Source organism: Sceloporus undulatus, chromosome 1 (assembly GCF_019175285.1).
Source record: "Sceloporus undulatus isolate JIND9_A2432 ecotype Alabama chromosome 1, SceUnd_v1.1, whole genome shotgun sequence".
Taxonomy (NCBI): Eukaryota; Metazoa; Chordata; class Lepidosauria; order Squamata; family Phrynosomatidae; genus Sceloporus; species Sceloporus undulatus.
The window spans coordinates 277,311,746-277,329,955 of NC_056522.1; the positions used below are offsets into that span (position 1 = coordinate 277,311,746).

The 18,210-nt window shown below is 42.6% G+C and overlaps 1 protein-coding gene across 1 annotated transcript; it reads right to left on the reverse strand.

Annotated features, from left to right (window-relative positions):
* Positions 1-398: 398 nt before the first annotated feature.
* Positions 399-16,812, reverse strand: C1H11orf16 (chromosome 1 C11orf16 homolog). Its single transcript, XM_042439912.1, has 5 exons — positions 16,735-16,812; positions 9,859-10,043; positions 9,371-9,527; positions 4,898-5,120; positions 399-2,484 (listed from the first exon to the last, which is right to left on the reverse strand). Exons 2-5 carry the CDS (start codon positions 10,023-10,025, stop codon positions 1,811-1,813), a joined length of 1,221 nt encoding a protein of 406 aa, XP_042295846.1. The 5' UTR covers positions 10,026-10,043; positions 16,735-16,812; the 3' UTR covers positions 399-1,810.
* Positions 16,813-18,210: the final 1,398 nt, after the last annotated feature.

Sequence of the window (18,210 nt, forward strand, 5' to 3'; positions counted from 1 at the left end):
AGAGTTTCACTGCAGTGTGGTATGTACAAGATACACTTTTCTCCTGCAAATGAAAATGGCAAGATCCATTGTTAGGTTGTATCTCATGTCCCAGTCCTTCATTTCTCAGCATATTCATTTGGTTCCTGTCTGGTCTCAAAAGTTCAGAAATGAGTACTTCAAAAACTGTTTGAACTCCTTTTGCATGGTGGCTACATGTACTATATTTAATTGGTTTATTTTAATGTAAGCTGCTTCGATAGTTTGGAGGAACAGGATATTATTATTATTGTTGTTGTTGTTGTTGTTGTTGTTGTTGCCCTAAGGCAAACCTATCATACTTTTTTCTTGACAAGATTTGTTCACAGGACGTTTGCCATTGCCTTTCTCTGAGGCTGAGCACATGTGACTTGCCCAAGGTCACCCTGTAAGATTTATGGCTGAATTGGGAATCGAACCCTGGCCTCCAGAGTCATAGTCGAACACTCAAACTGCTATGCCACACTGTCTCTCTACATGTTCATAATTTGTAATTGAAACTGAAATAGAGATATTTTATCATAAGTCAGTGAAGAAGCAGAAATAAAATACTGACTGCAATCCAACTTCCCCTTAGTGTAGCATATGTATGTGCATACAGATACATTACATCAGCACTACTCAATCCCCATGCAGAATAATAACACTGTGTAACACATCTATAATGGTGGTGGTCTGCAACTGCAGGGCTCAACCTTGCTGTCCAAACACCACCATTTCTGCCGTTGGTTGCAGCATGGCAACTAAATCATGCTGCATTTGTAGCATGACTGTTCATGCTTGTCACTGATGAGATGCCAGCCACGGTATGTATATACCTTTGCCCCTACACCTGTTACAGAGAACTTATAATTCCTTTACTAATAGTGAGATGGAATTTAAACATTTTTTCCAATTGTTCACTCTCATGTTTGGGTAATACTATCATGGTAATAGACCAAACTTCATACAGTTGGCTCTCCATATCCAACTGTATAGGTCTTGGTCTATTTTGACAGTATTCATCCATGAATTCCATTGTCAATTTTTTTTTAATTCCAAAAAGCAAACTTTGATTTTGCCATTTTATATAAGCAACATCATTTTACTATGCCATTGTATATAATGGGACTTGAGCATCAATGAATTTTGATATCTGTGGGGGGTCCTGGAACTAAACCTTAGTGGATATTGAGGACCCCTTTATTTCTGTTGTTGGCAGTAGCCAATTTTGAACCTGTAATAGTAGGGGAAACTAATGTACTGTATAACTGAACTTGAAGCAGCTTTTTCTGGTGCAGGGGAAGCCATGTGTGACCTGATAATATGCAGTACCATAAAGTGGAGGGCTATGTCGAACCCGTCTCAAGCAAGCATAAATAGACCAGATAATGGTGGTAGGAATAAGATGTGACAGATGTAGGATGCTGTCTTTTACCCATAATGAATACTTTGCACTGCTTCTTTTTATTTAGAATAGAATTGAATAGCACACCACATGTTTTAATTGATAAAACTGGTATGTTTTATCAACATAAGCTGGGAATTATAGTACAATCCTCTCTCAAATATGAAACTGGATTGGAAATTGATTTGTCATTATGGCTCCTCCTTCAGCAGTTATGCTGTAATATTCTAAAACAATATTTCTTTGCTTCAATCTTCTCTCCTCCTCCCTGCATATTGGCAAAGGACACAGTTTAAATCCCCAAATGTTATCTTCTGTAATGCTTTTGGCAAAAGAAGGCATCTCAGTGTTGCCAGTGATACACCATCAGATGTCCTTGACATTCTAGCTTCCATGAAAGATTAATCAAGAGAAATGTTGTATACCTTTGCTCTTATAAGGGGAGCTGGGGTGGCTTCTTTTCCAATATTTCCAGTCTGGTCTTTTGACTTCCTGTGCTTTGGGCTTATCAAACAGGGTAGAATCTGTGTTCACTGCTTGATCCACCATTCTGATCTTGCTCAAACATGATTTTCTATCAGTTTGGGAATCTGAGGAACTTGAAGAAGAGACAGATAGAGCAACAGGAGACTCTGCTTTAGGAGAACCTTCCACTGCCAATAACTGTGTGGTAGGTGGTCTACTGAATTCTTCTTTGGCTACTTCAGTCAAAGGGGGCTGCCACCAGTAACCACTGTATTTGGGGGAGCAGCAGGAAGCACACTGTGTATACTCAAGTGATGACCTTGTATGGTGAAAGCACCTATAGTAAGGACAAATAAAAGAGCAATAGGGCCACTGAGGCCTTTGGAGATCACCTGAAGTGCATGTATATGTACAGGGTAGTATAGAATGGGAACAAATATAACAGTTAGCCCTGTGGATTTGCCCTTGAAACAGTTTCCTGCCGGTATGGGGCATGTGGATCATCTTCACAATCCTCTCCCACTGGTGTAGTGGAATCCACAAAGCAACACCTAATGGGACTTTGGCCTTCTTGCCATTCCAAAAGCTGACTGTAATTTCTTCATCTTCTTTCTCTGTTGAAAATAAATGTAAACCACATTTCAATTTTGCTGTTCTTGTCAAGAAAAGCTAGTATTACTGATCAATGTAGATTCCCAAAACTGGGTTAACATTAATTACTGTATAGCGTAGTCTGTGGGATGAACAAAGACCTATTCCAGTTGTGTATGTTTTTAAAAAATTATTGCCTCACAGAAGCTCAGACACAATTTTGCTTAGCAGAAAATTATATTATATAAAGATTATAACTTTTCCTCCTTTCTTTTCTTCTACCCTACCAAGCTTACAACTTTGCTTACATAATCAGGTTTAAGAGAAACCTGAGAGCCTTATCACACAGGTTTTTGCAGCTTTTTGCAGCTCAGATTGCGGGTCCAACAATGCGAATTCACGCGATAACATGATGTGTGATTCCTTTCTATGGGGGCTCCTTCCATGGCGCTTCTGCAGTGAATCCAAAGTGACTTTTCATTTTGATGAATTCGGAAAAAAGTGAATGCACAGAATTCGCTTTCATGCTCACTTCAGTTTCACTCCGAATTGGTCTGGTGTGGAATGCAACTTTGCTTCTGCTCTGGTACAGCACCGCAAATCCCCTGGGTTGCAAATTTCCCATGATGCGGGGCTGCAAGTTTCCCCCATTTCCTTTCGGTGGTCCTTACATTTTCAGGGCAACTTTCAGGGCAACTCATTTTTTGGGAATATATATATATGAGTGTATGTGCATGAATGTGAATATACAGATATGTATGTATATCTATCTGTCTATGTGTGTGTTGAAATTTCTGAAATGGAAGGGAAAATAAAAAAGGGGGATGAAGAAAACACAGAAATATTCACGAGGCAAATATTCATGCAATCACACAATTACACAAAACAGGGAACAAGAATGTGCACCCTTTTTCACCCCAGAAACATACAAGGTCATGATGTATTCAGACCCCCACTGAGTATGTGAAAGGGTGTGGTAATACAATTTGCACTCACTCCGCTTTGCATGAATCCGCATCACGTGACTTGCCTTGGATTCAATTTCCCCTCAATTCAGAAGGGCAACCAGGTGTGACAAAACATTCACATTATAATGTGAATTCGCATAGCTGAACCAGGAGTCACCCTGGATCTGAGCTGCAAAAACCTCATTGTGATAAACACCTGTGTGTCTGGCTGAGATCTTCTTCAGCACTGGCAGAGCATGAAGTTTCATCACCATTTTTACACAGGAGGATAATTGACAGCTGGAACAGTGGAAAGACTGTCCCTCAATGCCCCATGGCCAATCAATGGCAGTTTGAGTTTCAGGGAGCAGAGCTGTGCCTGGAAGGCATCTGCTGTTGCTGTTGTGCAGGCAACCCAGAAGAAGATATTGTACAAGGAAACCTTGGCTACCTCCTTGTGCACTGTTGTAAAACAGACTTGTGTAGTTTCTGGTTGTACAAACACAAGCTTCCAAGAGGACTCTGCCTCCTGTTTCCAGCATAACTGGTAAAATACTGATGAGCTAGGCTTGGCAACAATCATGAAGCTACTACCTAGTGCAGTGTTTCAGGTTTACTTTTAAATTGCCCTGATGTTATAGATACAGTAGATAGAGTGGCATTACTGGGGGCATGGGAGTGGCAGACCATACCAGGTGATACCCCAGAGGAGTGGTGATACCTGGTTGGGCCCTCCTCCCCTCCCAGTGCAGGATAGGTGAAGACGCACCCTTCCCGGTTTCTTGGTTGCTGGGCTTTCTCCCAGGTGAGGAAACCCAGCAATGGAGCAGCAGGAGAGATGAGTGCATGCCCTTCCCAAGTGACACCCTAGCTACTACTGCCAGGTACCAGAATATTTTTTAAAGAATAAGATGAAAGCCTATGACATATTGAGGTAGTGAAGCAGAGAGAGAAAAATACATCTAAGCAGGACTTTCGCTCACTGGGGCTCCTTCTCACTACACAATTATGCCACTCTATTCCACTTTAACTGACTTGTCAATATCCAAGGAAATCCTGGGGTTTGTAGTTTAGGGAGGGGGTTTAGAATTCTCAACCAAAGAGCTGCTCTAATACCAAACTACAAACCCCAGAATTCCATAGGATGCAGCCGGGGCAGTTAAAGTGGGATCATAGTGCTATAACTGTGTAGTGTGAAAGGGCCACTGATGCTTGGCTTGTAATTCCCCTCATTCCCATCCCACTTGACTGTTCCTGCTATGCACTCAAATCCAAGGACATGTATCATAGGAAGGGAGAAAGTGAGAGGAGAGAAGAGCTCACCAGCACCAGGAAAAAGCTCCTCTTGTATGGATCTTTAAAAGTCTGGTCACCATTATTAATAAGATTTACTACTAAGTAGTTCGCTGAAGAACCATACTCATTGCTGCTTTAGGATGGAACTACCTATATTTCCTGGATGTACATTACATATTAATTATAAATTTACCTCTCAGAGGATCCCTGGTCTCAATGCCTTGGAGGACAGTGCCAGGCCCGTATCGCTTCTGTTCTGGTTCCCAAGGTGCCAGCACTTTGTCACCTGGCATGATGGAGTGTCTCATTCCAGTCACACACTCAAGGATGTCGCTGCTGGCTGTCTCTTGCACACTTACGTCTTTGCCCGCTGCAAATGGCCTGGCAAATTGTAACAGGAATTTTCTTTTCTCACCCTGATGTCAGGGGGAAAAAACAAGGGACATGACAAGCCTAAATGATCAGCCAGTTTCTGCAGTGCATGACCATCTCTTCTGTGACACTTTAAGAAATTGCTAGAGGTTAAGAACAGATGAAGGGAATAATTTACAGGATACCAATGGTGGTGGGATGGTACCAAAGAGCACTCGGGGGGGGGGGGGGGGGGTCCCTTTCACTTTAAGTTATTTTTTAAAAAAACACCCTGTCATTGTATAACTGAGGAGAACAGTGTAACATGGAAGAACTGGCAAAATTGTAATTACTAATAGGATACTATATAAGGGCTTCCACCCTTAGAAGGAAGGAGCCAAGGGAAAAACTATGGGGGTGGGGTTAGGACATTTTCCTTCTCAAATAGGAATTCTGTCTCCTCCCAACATTTTTCTTCAGCCCCCAAATATTTAGCCTTGCAGTAACTTAAAACTTCACTTGAGCATTTAGAAACACAGTTTAGGCATTCAAAGAAAAGGGGGATAGAAGTTTACCAAGGCAAAGGGAACACAGCAGGCATAAGTGTTCTAGGTGTGAACGACTTTCAATGTCTCGCTCTTTGCAATGCTAGAAATTTATTGTTGTTGTGTGCCATCACATTGTGTCCACCTTATGATGACCCTAAGGCAAACCTATCATGGAGTTTTCTCAGCAACATTTGTTCAGAGGAGGTTTGTCTTTGCCTTTCTCTGGGGCTGAAAGGGTATCACTTGCCCAAGGTCACTCAATGGGTTTCCATGTCTGAGTGGGAATTTGAAACCTGGTCTCCCAGTCTCCTAGTCCAACTCAAACCACTGCACCACACTGGATCTCAAAATATATTGACTGGAGGGAAATTTCATGGGGGAACAGATTCTTATTTGGAGGCCAATGCCTCCATTTTGCCCCTCTCACTGTAGTATGAATGACAGAGCACATGTTTTATGGGGAGAAATTTCCACATTCAGTCCCTGGTTTCTAGCAGTTGTGGTCAGGGGAAAGCTGAGGGCACTGTTGATGTCAGTCCTATAACAGAAAAACCTGAAGAGTAAGTGCTCATCATGACACCCGCCCACCCAAAGAGAGTCCACAAATGCAGACAACGCTCCTGATCTATATCAACAAATCAGTCCTAACAGTTTAGAGTTTCAGCAGATGTTGGTATTTCTTCTAAAGCTAGTGGGACTTAGTTATTCATTCAGGACCAAGCTGTTCCAAAATATGCTGTATTTCAATAAGAATAGCTAACAACAGTATATGAACAACAAAATGAATTCCATTTGGGGAGAAAGGCAGGATATAAATCCAGTCAATCAATAAATCAATCAGTATTGCTGCTGGGAAAATCTATTTGCCGTCCCAGCTGCTGTAAAGGGAAATATGTTCACTATCCCTGTTAATCAAACAAGCTCTGTGTTTTGAACCTATGACTCCTATCTTGACAGCTCAGAGATTGCATTTTGTGTGCTGCATCTATATCCCTATTTTTCTACATATCTTGTCCTGTCCAGTTGAATGGGGTGCATGGGGATACAGATTATCTATACATACAGTACAACCTTGGTGGTTGAGGAAACCTACATAGAAATTAGTGGCGTTCGATTCATTCATTCATTCATTCATTCATTCATTCATTCATTCATGATATTCTTGGTCTTATCCATCATGTTTACAGTTTCTGTTCACTATCCACCCTGTTGTGAACATCAGTCATCTGACCAGGCATTTTTATCCCAAGCATACACGTACACATGTGGAGTTCAGCCTGCTTCACTTATATTTCAAAATGGGAAAGTTTATACCACACACTGTGCTGTATGTAGTGAGAGGAATCAAGCACTACCAAATACCTATTCTGGATCCATTCCAGAGTCACTTCAGTTACATCCTGAATACCAGTCTTTCAGAGATGTTGGTAAACAGACAGCTTTGTAGCTTGCTCACTTGAGTTAAAAAGAAAAATACAAAATATTTGTTTTCAATGTTTCACATGCTAACAGCTAATGAATTGAAGCCTGATGTTCCTGTGCACAGAGGCTTAGCATTGTAAAGTATATATATATAAACATGCTGACACATTTCCTGCAATAATATTGTTCATTAGTTTACTCACAATATCTGATGGGACACTCCCCAAATAGTGCAAATCCCCAGAGACATCTGGCATTGGTATTTAAAAAAGAATTTGATCCAGTGAGGAGGAGAGAGCCTATCAGATCAATCCTCTTTACTAAGAAATAACCCCTACTGACTTAATACAGTATCCTGTATATGCTGTATTGATACGATATGGAATCCAAACAAGGCAAATGCAGATGGAAAGTGGGACAGCCAATACATTTTTCATTTTCAAATCTATATTCTAATGACCTCTATGAGGTCTAACCTGAACTCTAACTAATCTTTATTTCTGACTTTAACTCTCCTAACATCTCAGACTCCTAAACCCAACAAACTAATCCTTAAACCTCTCACTCTGACAGACTCATCTCTCACTCCTGACCACCTATCATATACCAACCATATTCAAAATCCTCTCAGACATTCTACCAATCTAAAAAATGCAGCAATATCTCCCCTCAAAAGTCCATTACATCACAACCTCATCCAAATTCTTTTGTTATAAATGGCTAGAAAGTGTTCCTCATCAAACAAAATCACAAGGGCCTAAATCCAAATCCACCCCTCTAGCCCAGACTTTGAAAGCTTTGCCAGAATTTATGATCATTCTGTTTTATTTCTCTGGCAGAAGAACCATAGTCATGACCTAAAAACAGAGGACAGTCGTCCTTTCTTCAGGCAGATCAATTCAAATTATTCTGTTGCACATTTAGCTCTGCTTCTGTATGTTTTTGTTCTCAGTAATGAAATAGACTTCTGTATTGCATACAAACTCAATAGTGATGTTTCTCTGCTTGTATTAGTTCAAAAATATGGGATCTACATAATCCTGCAGTGCAAAGTCTGGCACAACAATTACCAGGGTCCCTTTCGAACTACCGAATTATAGGAATATGATACCAGTTTAATTTCTATGGTGCGTTACAGACCACCCTCAAGCGGGCGGTCTGCCACCACCGCCATTTGCTGCAGAGGGAAGCCCCAGCGGCCAGACAGCGAGGCTTCCCAGCGCAGCAAAAAAGGAGCACCAAAATGGTGCTCCTTTTCAAAATGCGGAAGTGGCGCCGTGAGGGGCGAAGCGCGCCCTTGCAGCGTCACTTCTGCTGTGACACATCTGGACGCTATGCGTCCAAGACGTCAAAATGGTGGCACCCATGTGGATGGGCACCGCCATTTACGACGTGCTCCACGCGTGTTGGGGCCAGGGCCGGTTAGGAAGGGGCAACTCTTCCTAACCCTACCACGCCCCTTCCTAACCCTAGCACGCACGGAGTGCGTCGTAAGTGGCGGTCTGTAACCCACCTATATTTACATCCTATGAAATGCTGGTGCTGTAGTTGGACAAAGCCCTAGAGTTATTTGGCTGACAATTCTAAATGGCACTCCTCCGTAAATTGCAAATCCCAAAATTTCAAAGGATGGCAATTAAAGTAGAATCATCTTGCTATAATTTTGTAATGTGAAGGGACAACTGGAATAAACAGATTCATGCTTTCCAAATGGCCAAGTGCCAGAAAGCACAGGGGAGGAGGAAGAATAACTTCTAGCACATCCTACACTGTCTTTTCTTCCTTTACAGTTTTTGCTTCATAAATAGTCTAAAAACATGGGGTAATTACAAATGGATGTCATGAGTGACTAGCCACCCTATGAATTCTTTGGTAAGCTGGGGCAATTGTACAGTAAAGACCTCACCTGGAAGCATCCTGTGTGAATTTAGTAATGTCTGTCAAATAGTGTAGTTGCTTGTTAGACTACTGGGATTACAACTGTGTTGGAAAAGAACACACTTGAGCAGAATCATTCTCTTGAGCTCTCTCTTCTGTTGTACCATTGCAATGGTAACAGTAAAACAAAGAAGTTTAGGACACCAGAGTTGCAGGGACGTAGCCAGGATTTTGAGACGGGTGGGGTCCAGACTAAATGCTGCCATTATAAGGGGGCTTGGGCATGGTGGCACAGCAGCACATACCATTCATTGTATCTAATGGAAGGGGGAGGTTTGGACCCCCCCCCTTGGCTACATCCCTGAGAGTCAGCAACATGGGCACAAATGGCATGGTAAGACCTCATGCAACATACATATGTGATTCCTACATGAGCTACACAACAATAAAATCATAAAATGACTTGCCTCTATGCCCTTTATTATTGTGCCTTGGTAATAATAACCATCAGATTCTCTTCTTGCCAGCACAGGAATATCAGTAGTATCTAACGACGCCTTCAAATTCTTCATTGTCTCACATGTTGTTTCAGGGAAATGGGGGCGGCAGCTGAGACATAAACATCTTTGAATGAAATGAAAGGGGTTAAAATAAGGATTAGCTATGTGTGACAAGAAAACCATATTTTCAAGAACTAGATTCCTGATTCATATGTAAAAAGCTGCATAGAGCGGAAGTATCTCCTTTCTGTCCCAGTTCTTTTGCATGGACAGTGCCCTGTCCACTTGAAAAATCCAGAGAGATAATCTCCCTGAGATAACGTCCATCACTGAATACTGAATTAAAATTTACACACAGGAGTTGATGCTTCAGTGTGGAGTCTGTTCTTATCATTTCTTGCATTATCATTTGCTCATCCTTTGAGTTTTGAACTCCCAAAGACATCTTTTACTACCTTGTTGAGATGTGCGGTCTAACAAGACAGGCAGGATGTGCTAAGAAGGAACGACTGCAGGTGGAAGTGGGATGACCTACGAAGCATCCATGCACAGGTTTGGCTGCCACTGACATCACACAGCAAGGATGGTGGCATGGCAAAGAGGACCATGTGTAGTCATCCATTCCTTCAGAAGCACCTCCCTACCAAAAATAAGGCATGAGGCACATTAGATATTTCATGTACCTTATGTACTGGTAACTTCACATCTAGACTATTGCAATGCACTCTACATAGTGTTACCCTTAAGAATATCATAGAGGCTGCAGCTGCTGCAAAATGTGAAAGCTAGATTGTTGTCTGGATCATCATGTATAAATCACATTACAATGATTTTTATTGGATTTTAAAGCATGATTACCAGATAAAGAAAGAAAAGAAAGAGAAAAGGGGGGAGAAAAGGGGGGATGCATAAATATGGACTAGTCATATACAATGATATAAGAGGACCATATTATCAAAAATACATTTGCTTGAACATTACACTTATTTTGAAGTATATTAACTAGCTACTGCTATACCTCCAGCCCAAGTTCAAAGTGCTGGTAAAAAAAAACCCTCTTCTAATTATATACACATTTACCTTTAAAAAATCACATTAAAATGAGCCATTTTAAGTGAGACTTTGAACCAGAATATTTAAAATATATTTTTCCCACATCTATGTACCTAGCAAAGTGTGCCCCCCTGCAAGTTAAGCAGCTTGGTATCATTTTAAAAGCTGTGCCTGCATCCTATGGAACCTGGGATTTGTAGCTTTCTGAAGCACCCATAATGTTCTGTCAGAGTTATAATGCTGAAGTTTAGGAAAGTGCACTAAATAAGTATTAATACTTTACAAAACTACAAATCCCAAGGTTGCATAACATGAGACTATGGCAGTTAAAGGAGGGATCATGCTGCTATTGGTGTACTCTGTAGCTGCTGATAAATTTCAGAAACCCCCTTCTGTATGTTCCTGCCAAATAAGGTAAGATTAATGACTACTGTAGAAAAGACCTTTTCCACAGTAACCTCTTCAGAGAGGCCATTATCACATGACGGAAATTGGAAGTATAATCCAGTGTCTTTCCAAATGCAATAATGGATATTCACGTTATTGAGCGAAAGGTTATCACACACATTTGCTGGCATTCCGAACACACTCCGAATGCAATTCCACAGCAATCCAAAATTAAGTAAATTCGGTAACTAGCGAATTCACAAATCCTATTCCCAAGCTATTTCACATTCAATGCGGTGTTGTTTGGTGTGATATGCATGTCTGCTGTGGCCCTGATATTCCCCCACATCAGTTCCCATGATTCTCTTTTTGTTTTGGCTTCCGGGGCTCCTACGTCTTCCTCAGCAGCCGGGAGAAAAGCAGCTGTTTTTGTCAGGAAAGAGTGGGGGGGGGAGACTCTCTATTAGGCATCCTCCAAGCTCTTTCTCTGCCTAAAATGAGGGGCTTGGGGCTTGCCCTGCTCCTGGCCCCTTGTGCCCCTCAGGGACCTTTTTTCCTTCCTTCCTTCCTTCCTTCCTTCCTTCCTTCCTTCCTTCCTTCCTTCCTTCCTTCCTCCAGGGCCAGGGGGCTTCAAAAAGAGATATCCCCCCCCTTTTTTTTTATTAGCCCCAAAGAGTTCTTCTTCTTCCCTCATTCCTCCTCTTTTGGGGGATGATGGAGTGGGGCAGCCTGGGGAATGGGGGTCTGTTTTCCTCCCCTCAGGGGCATCGCTCTGGGCTCACAACAAACTCCAACTCCCAGAATATAATAATAAAAATAATAAAATTTTATTTATATACCGCTTTTCCACTGATCAAAGCGGTTTAACAACAAATAAAACTTACAATATAAAAACCATCAATACATTAAAAACACAGTGAACAATAAACCGTATCTCATGCCAGCTCAACAATGCTGTCAGGAGGGGGGGGAGAGAGCATTCAGGAGTCAGGAGTCAGGGGTATGCCTGCTCGAAGAGGTACATTTTCAGCACCTTCTTAAATTGGACTAAGGAGGTGGCCGAGCGTAGCTCGCCGGGTAGCGAGTTCCAGAGCTTGGGGGCCGAGATAGAGAAGGCCCTCCTGGTGGTGACAGACAATCTAGCCTCCGGAACTCTTTAACATATGCTTCCTGGCTGATTTGAGTGTGCGGGGCGGATTATATGGAGAGAGGCGGTCCTCCAAGTACCCTGGGCCCAAGCCATTTAGGGCTTTATAGGTAATAACCAACACCTTGTATTGCGCCCGGAAGCGGATAGGCAGCCAATGAAGATCTTTTAGTACTGGTATTATATGGCTGGCCCTGGAAGATCCAGTGACCAGTCTTGCTGCCATATTCTGAACCAGCTGTAGCTTCCGAGTATGGTACAAGGGTTGCCCCATGTAGAGCGCATTACAGAAATCCAAAGGAGAGGTTACCAGAGCATGTACCACCGTTTCAATGTCCCCGCGGCCCAGGAAGGGTCGCAGCTGGCGTATCAACCGAAGCTGATAACAGGTGCTCCTGACCGTCGCATCCACCTGAGATATAAGGTGGAGCGACGAGTCCAGGAGCACCCCCAAACTGCGAACAGAGTCCTTCAGGGGGAGCGTGACCCCATCCCGGGCCGGGGAAACCTATCACGAGCACTTCCGTTTTCTCTGGATTCAGGCTGAGTCTGTTTTTCCTCATCCAGCCCATTACCGAGTCCAGACAGACAACAAGAGGAGAGATGACATCTTTGGTCACTGAATCAGTCGGAGACATAGAGAAGACTATTTGGGTGTCATCAGCGTACTGATAACCCCGCGCCCCATGCCTCCGGATGATCTCTCCCAGCGGTTTCATGTAAATGTTAAAGAGCATGGGGGACAGAATGGCTCCTTGAGGGACCCCAGATGTAAGGGCCCTCTTATCGGAGCACACGTCCCCCAGCTGCACCATCTGGAACCTCCTGGAGAGGTAGGATCGGAACCACTGGAGCACAGTGCCCCCGATTCCCAACTCTGCCAGGCGTTCCAGAAGGATACCATGGTCTATGGTATCGAAAGCCGCTGAGATGTCCAAGGGCACTAACAGGGACACGCTACCCCTGTCCATGCCCAGATGGAGATCATTGACCAGGGCGACCATGGCAGTCTCAGCCCCGTAGCCTGCCCGAAAGCCGGTTTGAAATGGGTCTAGATAATCCGTTTCATCCAAGATCGATTGAAGCTGGATTGCAACCGCCCTCTCGATCACCTTCCCCAAAAATGGCAGTAGCGATACTGGCCGATAATTATTATGCATCAGGGGGTCGAGGGAGGGCTTTTTTAGCAATGGTTTTACAATGGCCAATTTCAAGCTAGATGGAAATTGCCCATCCCTCAATGATGTATTAATTATACGGTGTAACATAGAAGTTACAACCGATCCCCCCTGAGCCGCTAGCCATGAGGGACAGGGATCGAGGGAGCAAGTTGTCTTCCTAACACTTCTAAGGATCTTGTCCACATCCTCGGTACTTACAGACTCAAAGTGATCCAGTATAACCGAGGCCACGGAAGCTCTGGATGCCTCTACTCCAGGTTCTGCACCAATACTAGCCTTAGCCTTGGCCCACAAAGAGTTAAAGCAGTGCCACACTGGGTTATTTCTCCAGTGTGGCTGTAGCCTTAGTCGCCAGCTCTGGTTCCTGCACAGCTTCCCCTCCCCTTTCCCCTCTTCCGACTCATGGCGAGGAGGAGGCAGCGCCATTGCCTTCCATGGAACTCCAAATGGGCCAGGTTAGAACCAGAGAGGACCCAGGCCCCCCACAACTTCATGGCAGCAAAGCTCTCCCAAATGGGAGGGACTACTTCTCTCCCCCCCACCCCCACCCCCATAGCTGGGAACTTAAAGGCACAGACACAGTCTCTCTCTCACACACACAACTATCTGGTGACCCCCCCACCCCCCCTTTTGGGTTTTCATGGTAGGTTTATTCAGACGGGGTTTGCCATTGCCATTTTTTGAGGAAGCTGAGAGAGTGTGACTTGCACCAGGTCACCCAGTCAGATTTGATCCCTGCCTTCTAAAACCATAGTCCAATGCTCAAACCAAGTACAAGGTTGCTTTGGACTGGTTTTGAATTGGTGAATTGCCTAAATAACGTGAAATAAGAGATCATGAATGAAGAAATAACATGAAACAAGGCAAAACCACAGGAACTGGAGGCAAGCCCCGACAGAAGTGTAAAAAGATCACGATCCGATTCTGCCCTCACTATGCATATGCAGGAGATGCTAATTTGAATTCTAGACTATGAAGGGTACATACTCATATAATTTATTTTGCATTCATACTTTGGCTTTGGGGTGGGCGCTGTGTTCTTCTGTGCATTTGATAACCATTCACGTTAAATTGGCCCTACTTTCTTTTCTTTTGAAATTGGGAGACATTCCTCCTGTGTGATATCATCCAGAGACTCCCCTGGCACTATCTTTATGGCTTCTCCATCCTCAAGTGAAGGCAGTTTCATTTCCCCAGGACATTTCAGTTACTTCTTCTTCTTCCTTCTTCTTCTTCTTTGCTTCAGCTTAACTGTGTTTTAATTTAAAATGTTTCTGATTTTTAAACATTATTTTATGTTGTGTCAGTGAGTCACTGAAATAATGTGTGGTGTGAAGCAGCTATGTAAGTGTAGTCATACATTAAATTTATGTTTAAAGGGAAGGTGTGTAGCACATTGTAAAACAAAAACTTTGCATGGTAAATCAACAGAATTCTCACCCCTACAGTAATACATAATTCCTATGCCCTGTTCCCACCCTTCAGTGCCAGAGAGAGTTACCTCACTCTGTAGAGGTAGAGCCAGCTGTACCAGAAAGATTGGTAGCTCCTAAATAGATTGTTTTTACACAATACCTCATGATACAGCAGGTATGCAAGTGTCAATTGTCCAAACAGGCTTGGCAAGAGGTTTTCCTTTCAAACAATATAGTAATTTCTAACCAAGAAATATTTTGATCTGTTCAACACCTTCTCATGCTTTTTCATAAATAGCCTTTCAAAACAAGGAAATCATTGGGCTCAGAACTGACAAGTGAAAAGAGAATTTTTCTGTGGCTGTCAAAGAGAAGACATGCAGTGTGACGGCACACTCCAGACGTTTGAAGATTTAGCAGTCACGCCAGCAAAAAAATTTTTGCATCGCTTCAAAGATTTATATAATTTGACTTGATTTGGTGTGTCAGGATTAAAAAGGAGATGGCAGCTGAGTGAGCACCCTCCTGATAAGCTTGGGCTTCTTATTGTAATGACTTCCTCCAAGAAATTTTTAAAGCATTTCCTAGGAATGAAAAATGAACAAGTCCTTCCTTGAGAAAAGATGACCAGTGGCCCATTTACCAACTATGCACTCATTAGGGTACAAAATCCTTAGCCCGTATAGTTTCTGCTTGTTTGCTGAAAAAGAGTAAATCTCCACCAGCGTTTTTCTGCTGGGCTTCCAATGCACTGCTGTGTTCCTGGCTATGCAGCAATCCTTGGCCAGTGCTGCTTCTGGTCACAGTCTGGCTACTGTTGCACAGCTGGGGGAAAGAAACAGTTATTGCTTTCCTGAACCCCCACTGAGCATGCTGGGAGCATGCTGGGAAGTCTGTGAGGGTAGTGGCTGTTCTTTCTTTCTTTCTTTCTTTCTTCCTGCCTGCACAAGCCCAGTCAGATGAATGGCGATGGTGTGAGCCCTAGGACTGTCTAGCTGTAGTTGCACAGGGGAGCTGTTGTATAAGGTGGTACTTGATACCTCCTTCTGCAATGCTAGAAAACATACATACACTGCTGGACTAACAGATTGTTACACCAGCATACTTCACCAGCAGGATTCTGGGTAGTACTAATATGCTCTTTCAAGTGAAATAAACCTATTATACATGCAGCTGAAACACACATGCATGAGTGTATGCATGTGCATGCACACACACGATATACCTTCCTTGGATGTTTGGAGGTGGCCAAGCCTCCATGCCACACTGTCTATGGAAGTACTGAATGACATGTGAGGTAGCCTTTGTTTATTTAAATGTAAAATATGACTCACTGTTTTCTTCTGCTATAGCAACACCCCAGTAATAAAACACCATCAGCAGTGTATACAAATGTATTCAGAAACTGAAGCTGGGTCAAATAAATGGGCCCTTAAGATTCATCACTAAAAACTTCATTTGATTCAAGCTACTGCTTAAACTAGGCTTTCCTGAACCTGGCATCCTCTGGATGCATGGGACTACAACTCTCACCATTCCCAGCTAGCCCACTCATAGCTGTGCTGCCTGGGAATGATGGAGTTAACAGGTTGATATATCTAAAGGGCACCAGGATGGGGAATGCTGGTTTTAACCAAAAGTATACTGCAACTCCATGCAATTTTGCTCAAATGTAAAGCCACTGTTTTCAATGTGATAATGAGATTGTAGCCTAGCCTTTGCATCTCTAAATTCTTTGCCTTAACTATGAGAAATGTTATTGCCTAACATTTCTTTTATATATTTTCAGAATGCCAAAAATGTCCACAGTGGGGTATTAGTGGGATATATAATCATTTAAAGGAATCTGTTAAAAAGCAGGCTATCATATTTTAATCAGTTGACAGACTTTAAAATATGAAGACAGAAGCACAGTCACCTGAGTATGCACTTCAATTATTCTTCCACCTGCAGAATTGGGATATTGTAGAAAAGCTACAGAACCTAAGAAAAGTCATCGCAAACATGCCTGCTGGGTTTAAAATCCTTTATTTACCAAAAGGACAGGCTCAAACATGAAAGTAATCAAATGTGACTCATAAAGCTTCCAGTTAGACTTTTGTGTAATTTTTCAGAAAGCTGAAGACATAATTTTAAAAAAAAACTCACCAGAGTTTGTAGCTCTAAATGTTTGTATCTTTGAATAGGACTGGCTTCACGATTGTCCTTCTCTGCTGCTGAAAGGAGTAATACCAGCGGATGTTTTCTATTACTAAGTAGGTTGCCATAGAGCCATTGCTAACAGGAACTTGTATCTGACAGCAGAGCAAATGTGTGTGTGCATACAAGCACATACATGGGGGGGGGGGGTCAAACCGTCCTTATCCAAAATGCTTGGGATCTGAAGTGTTTTGGAATTCTGGTTGGTTTTCCCCCCCCAGATTTTTGAATATTTGCATATACACAATGAGATATCTTGGAGCTTGGATCCAAGTGTAAACATGAATTTTATTTATGTTTTGTATACACTTTATAAACTTAGATGGTAGGTAATTTTATAGATTGTATTTTAAATACTTTTGTGCATGTAATAAAGTTTGTGTACACTCAACCATCAGAAAACAAAGATGTTGCTATCTCAGCCACCCATGTGGACAATTTTGGATTTTGGAGTATTTCAAATTCCAGAATTCTGAATAAGAGATACAAAACTGTGTTCTCTTCAGCACACCTTACTTCTAAAGCTACTAGCACCAACCAAGTGCTAAAACAAGGAGACTAAAGAAGGTCTATTAACAAAGCAGAGGATGGGGATTGTAAGGAAATGTATGAATGTGTATGAAACGCACTACTGGAGCAAACAAAATGGAGAATGTGCAATGCATGATGGGGAAAGCTGCCTGGCAAGCAAGGCGAGGATTTTTTGAGAACTGCTGATGTGGCGATAGATGGCGTGTCCAAAACCTTGGATGTAGCTGCTTATCCGTAAAGAAGAAGATATCCAGGACTGTATGAACAGCCTGGATAGAAACAAAGACTGATAAGGAAGAGACTGCAAAGAACTGTTCGATCTGAAGTGTTAGTCAGAGTCAAAGAAAGAGGTCCTCATGTAAAGACAGCAGGACAGAGGAAGTGGTAAAGCCTTAAAAGAGAGACTTTTCCAAATCAAAGGTGTGCTCTGGACCCGCGGCAACAGAGCTCCCATGCCTTCATGAAGACGACTGATCAACGGCTTCAGTGAAGTGCCTTCTGTGTGTGTGAGTATTGTGTGAATGGTGTGTGTGAGAGCTCTCTTGGTACTTATATCTGTCTATGTCTGTGTATTTCAATAAATGTTATATACATAGTGTCTAAAACCAAATTTGGTGTCTCTTTGTCTGTGTCAGCCCTGCTGTGGATAAGTTTACTGGGAGGGAGATTTCCACTACACGCTCTCAGGTTGAACAGGTTGCCCTTAAAATCTGGGCATAACAGGATTAATGAGCAATATTTTTCATTCCCCACCCCAAAAAAACACAGATGATACGTAATCTATCTAGGGGCCCTTTCACACTACTCAGTTATAGTTCTATGATTCCACTTTCTCTACCATGGCAACATCCTATGAAATTCTGGGGTTTGCAGTTTAGAGAGCTGCATTTAGAT

Bases quoted from the DNA above. Each gene is read 5' to 3' on its own strand.
- C1H11orf16 (XM_042439912.1), bottom strand. From the start codon at position 10,025: ATGGATGACTACACATGGTCCTCTTTGCCATGCCACCATCCTTGCTGT. The intron at 5,121-9,370 runs GCAAGTCATTTT...CCCTGACATCAG, and splicing joins CAATAATAAAGGGCATAGAG to GGTGAGAAAAGAAAATTCCT. The intron at 2,485-4,897 runs GTAAATTTATAA...TATTTTCAACAG, and splicing joins GACCAGGGATCCTCTGAGAG to AGAAAGAAGATGAAGAAATT.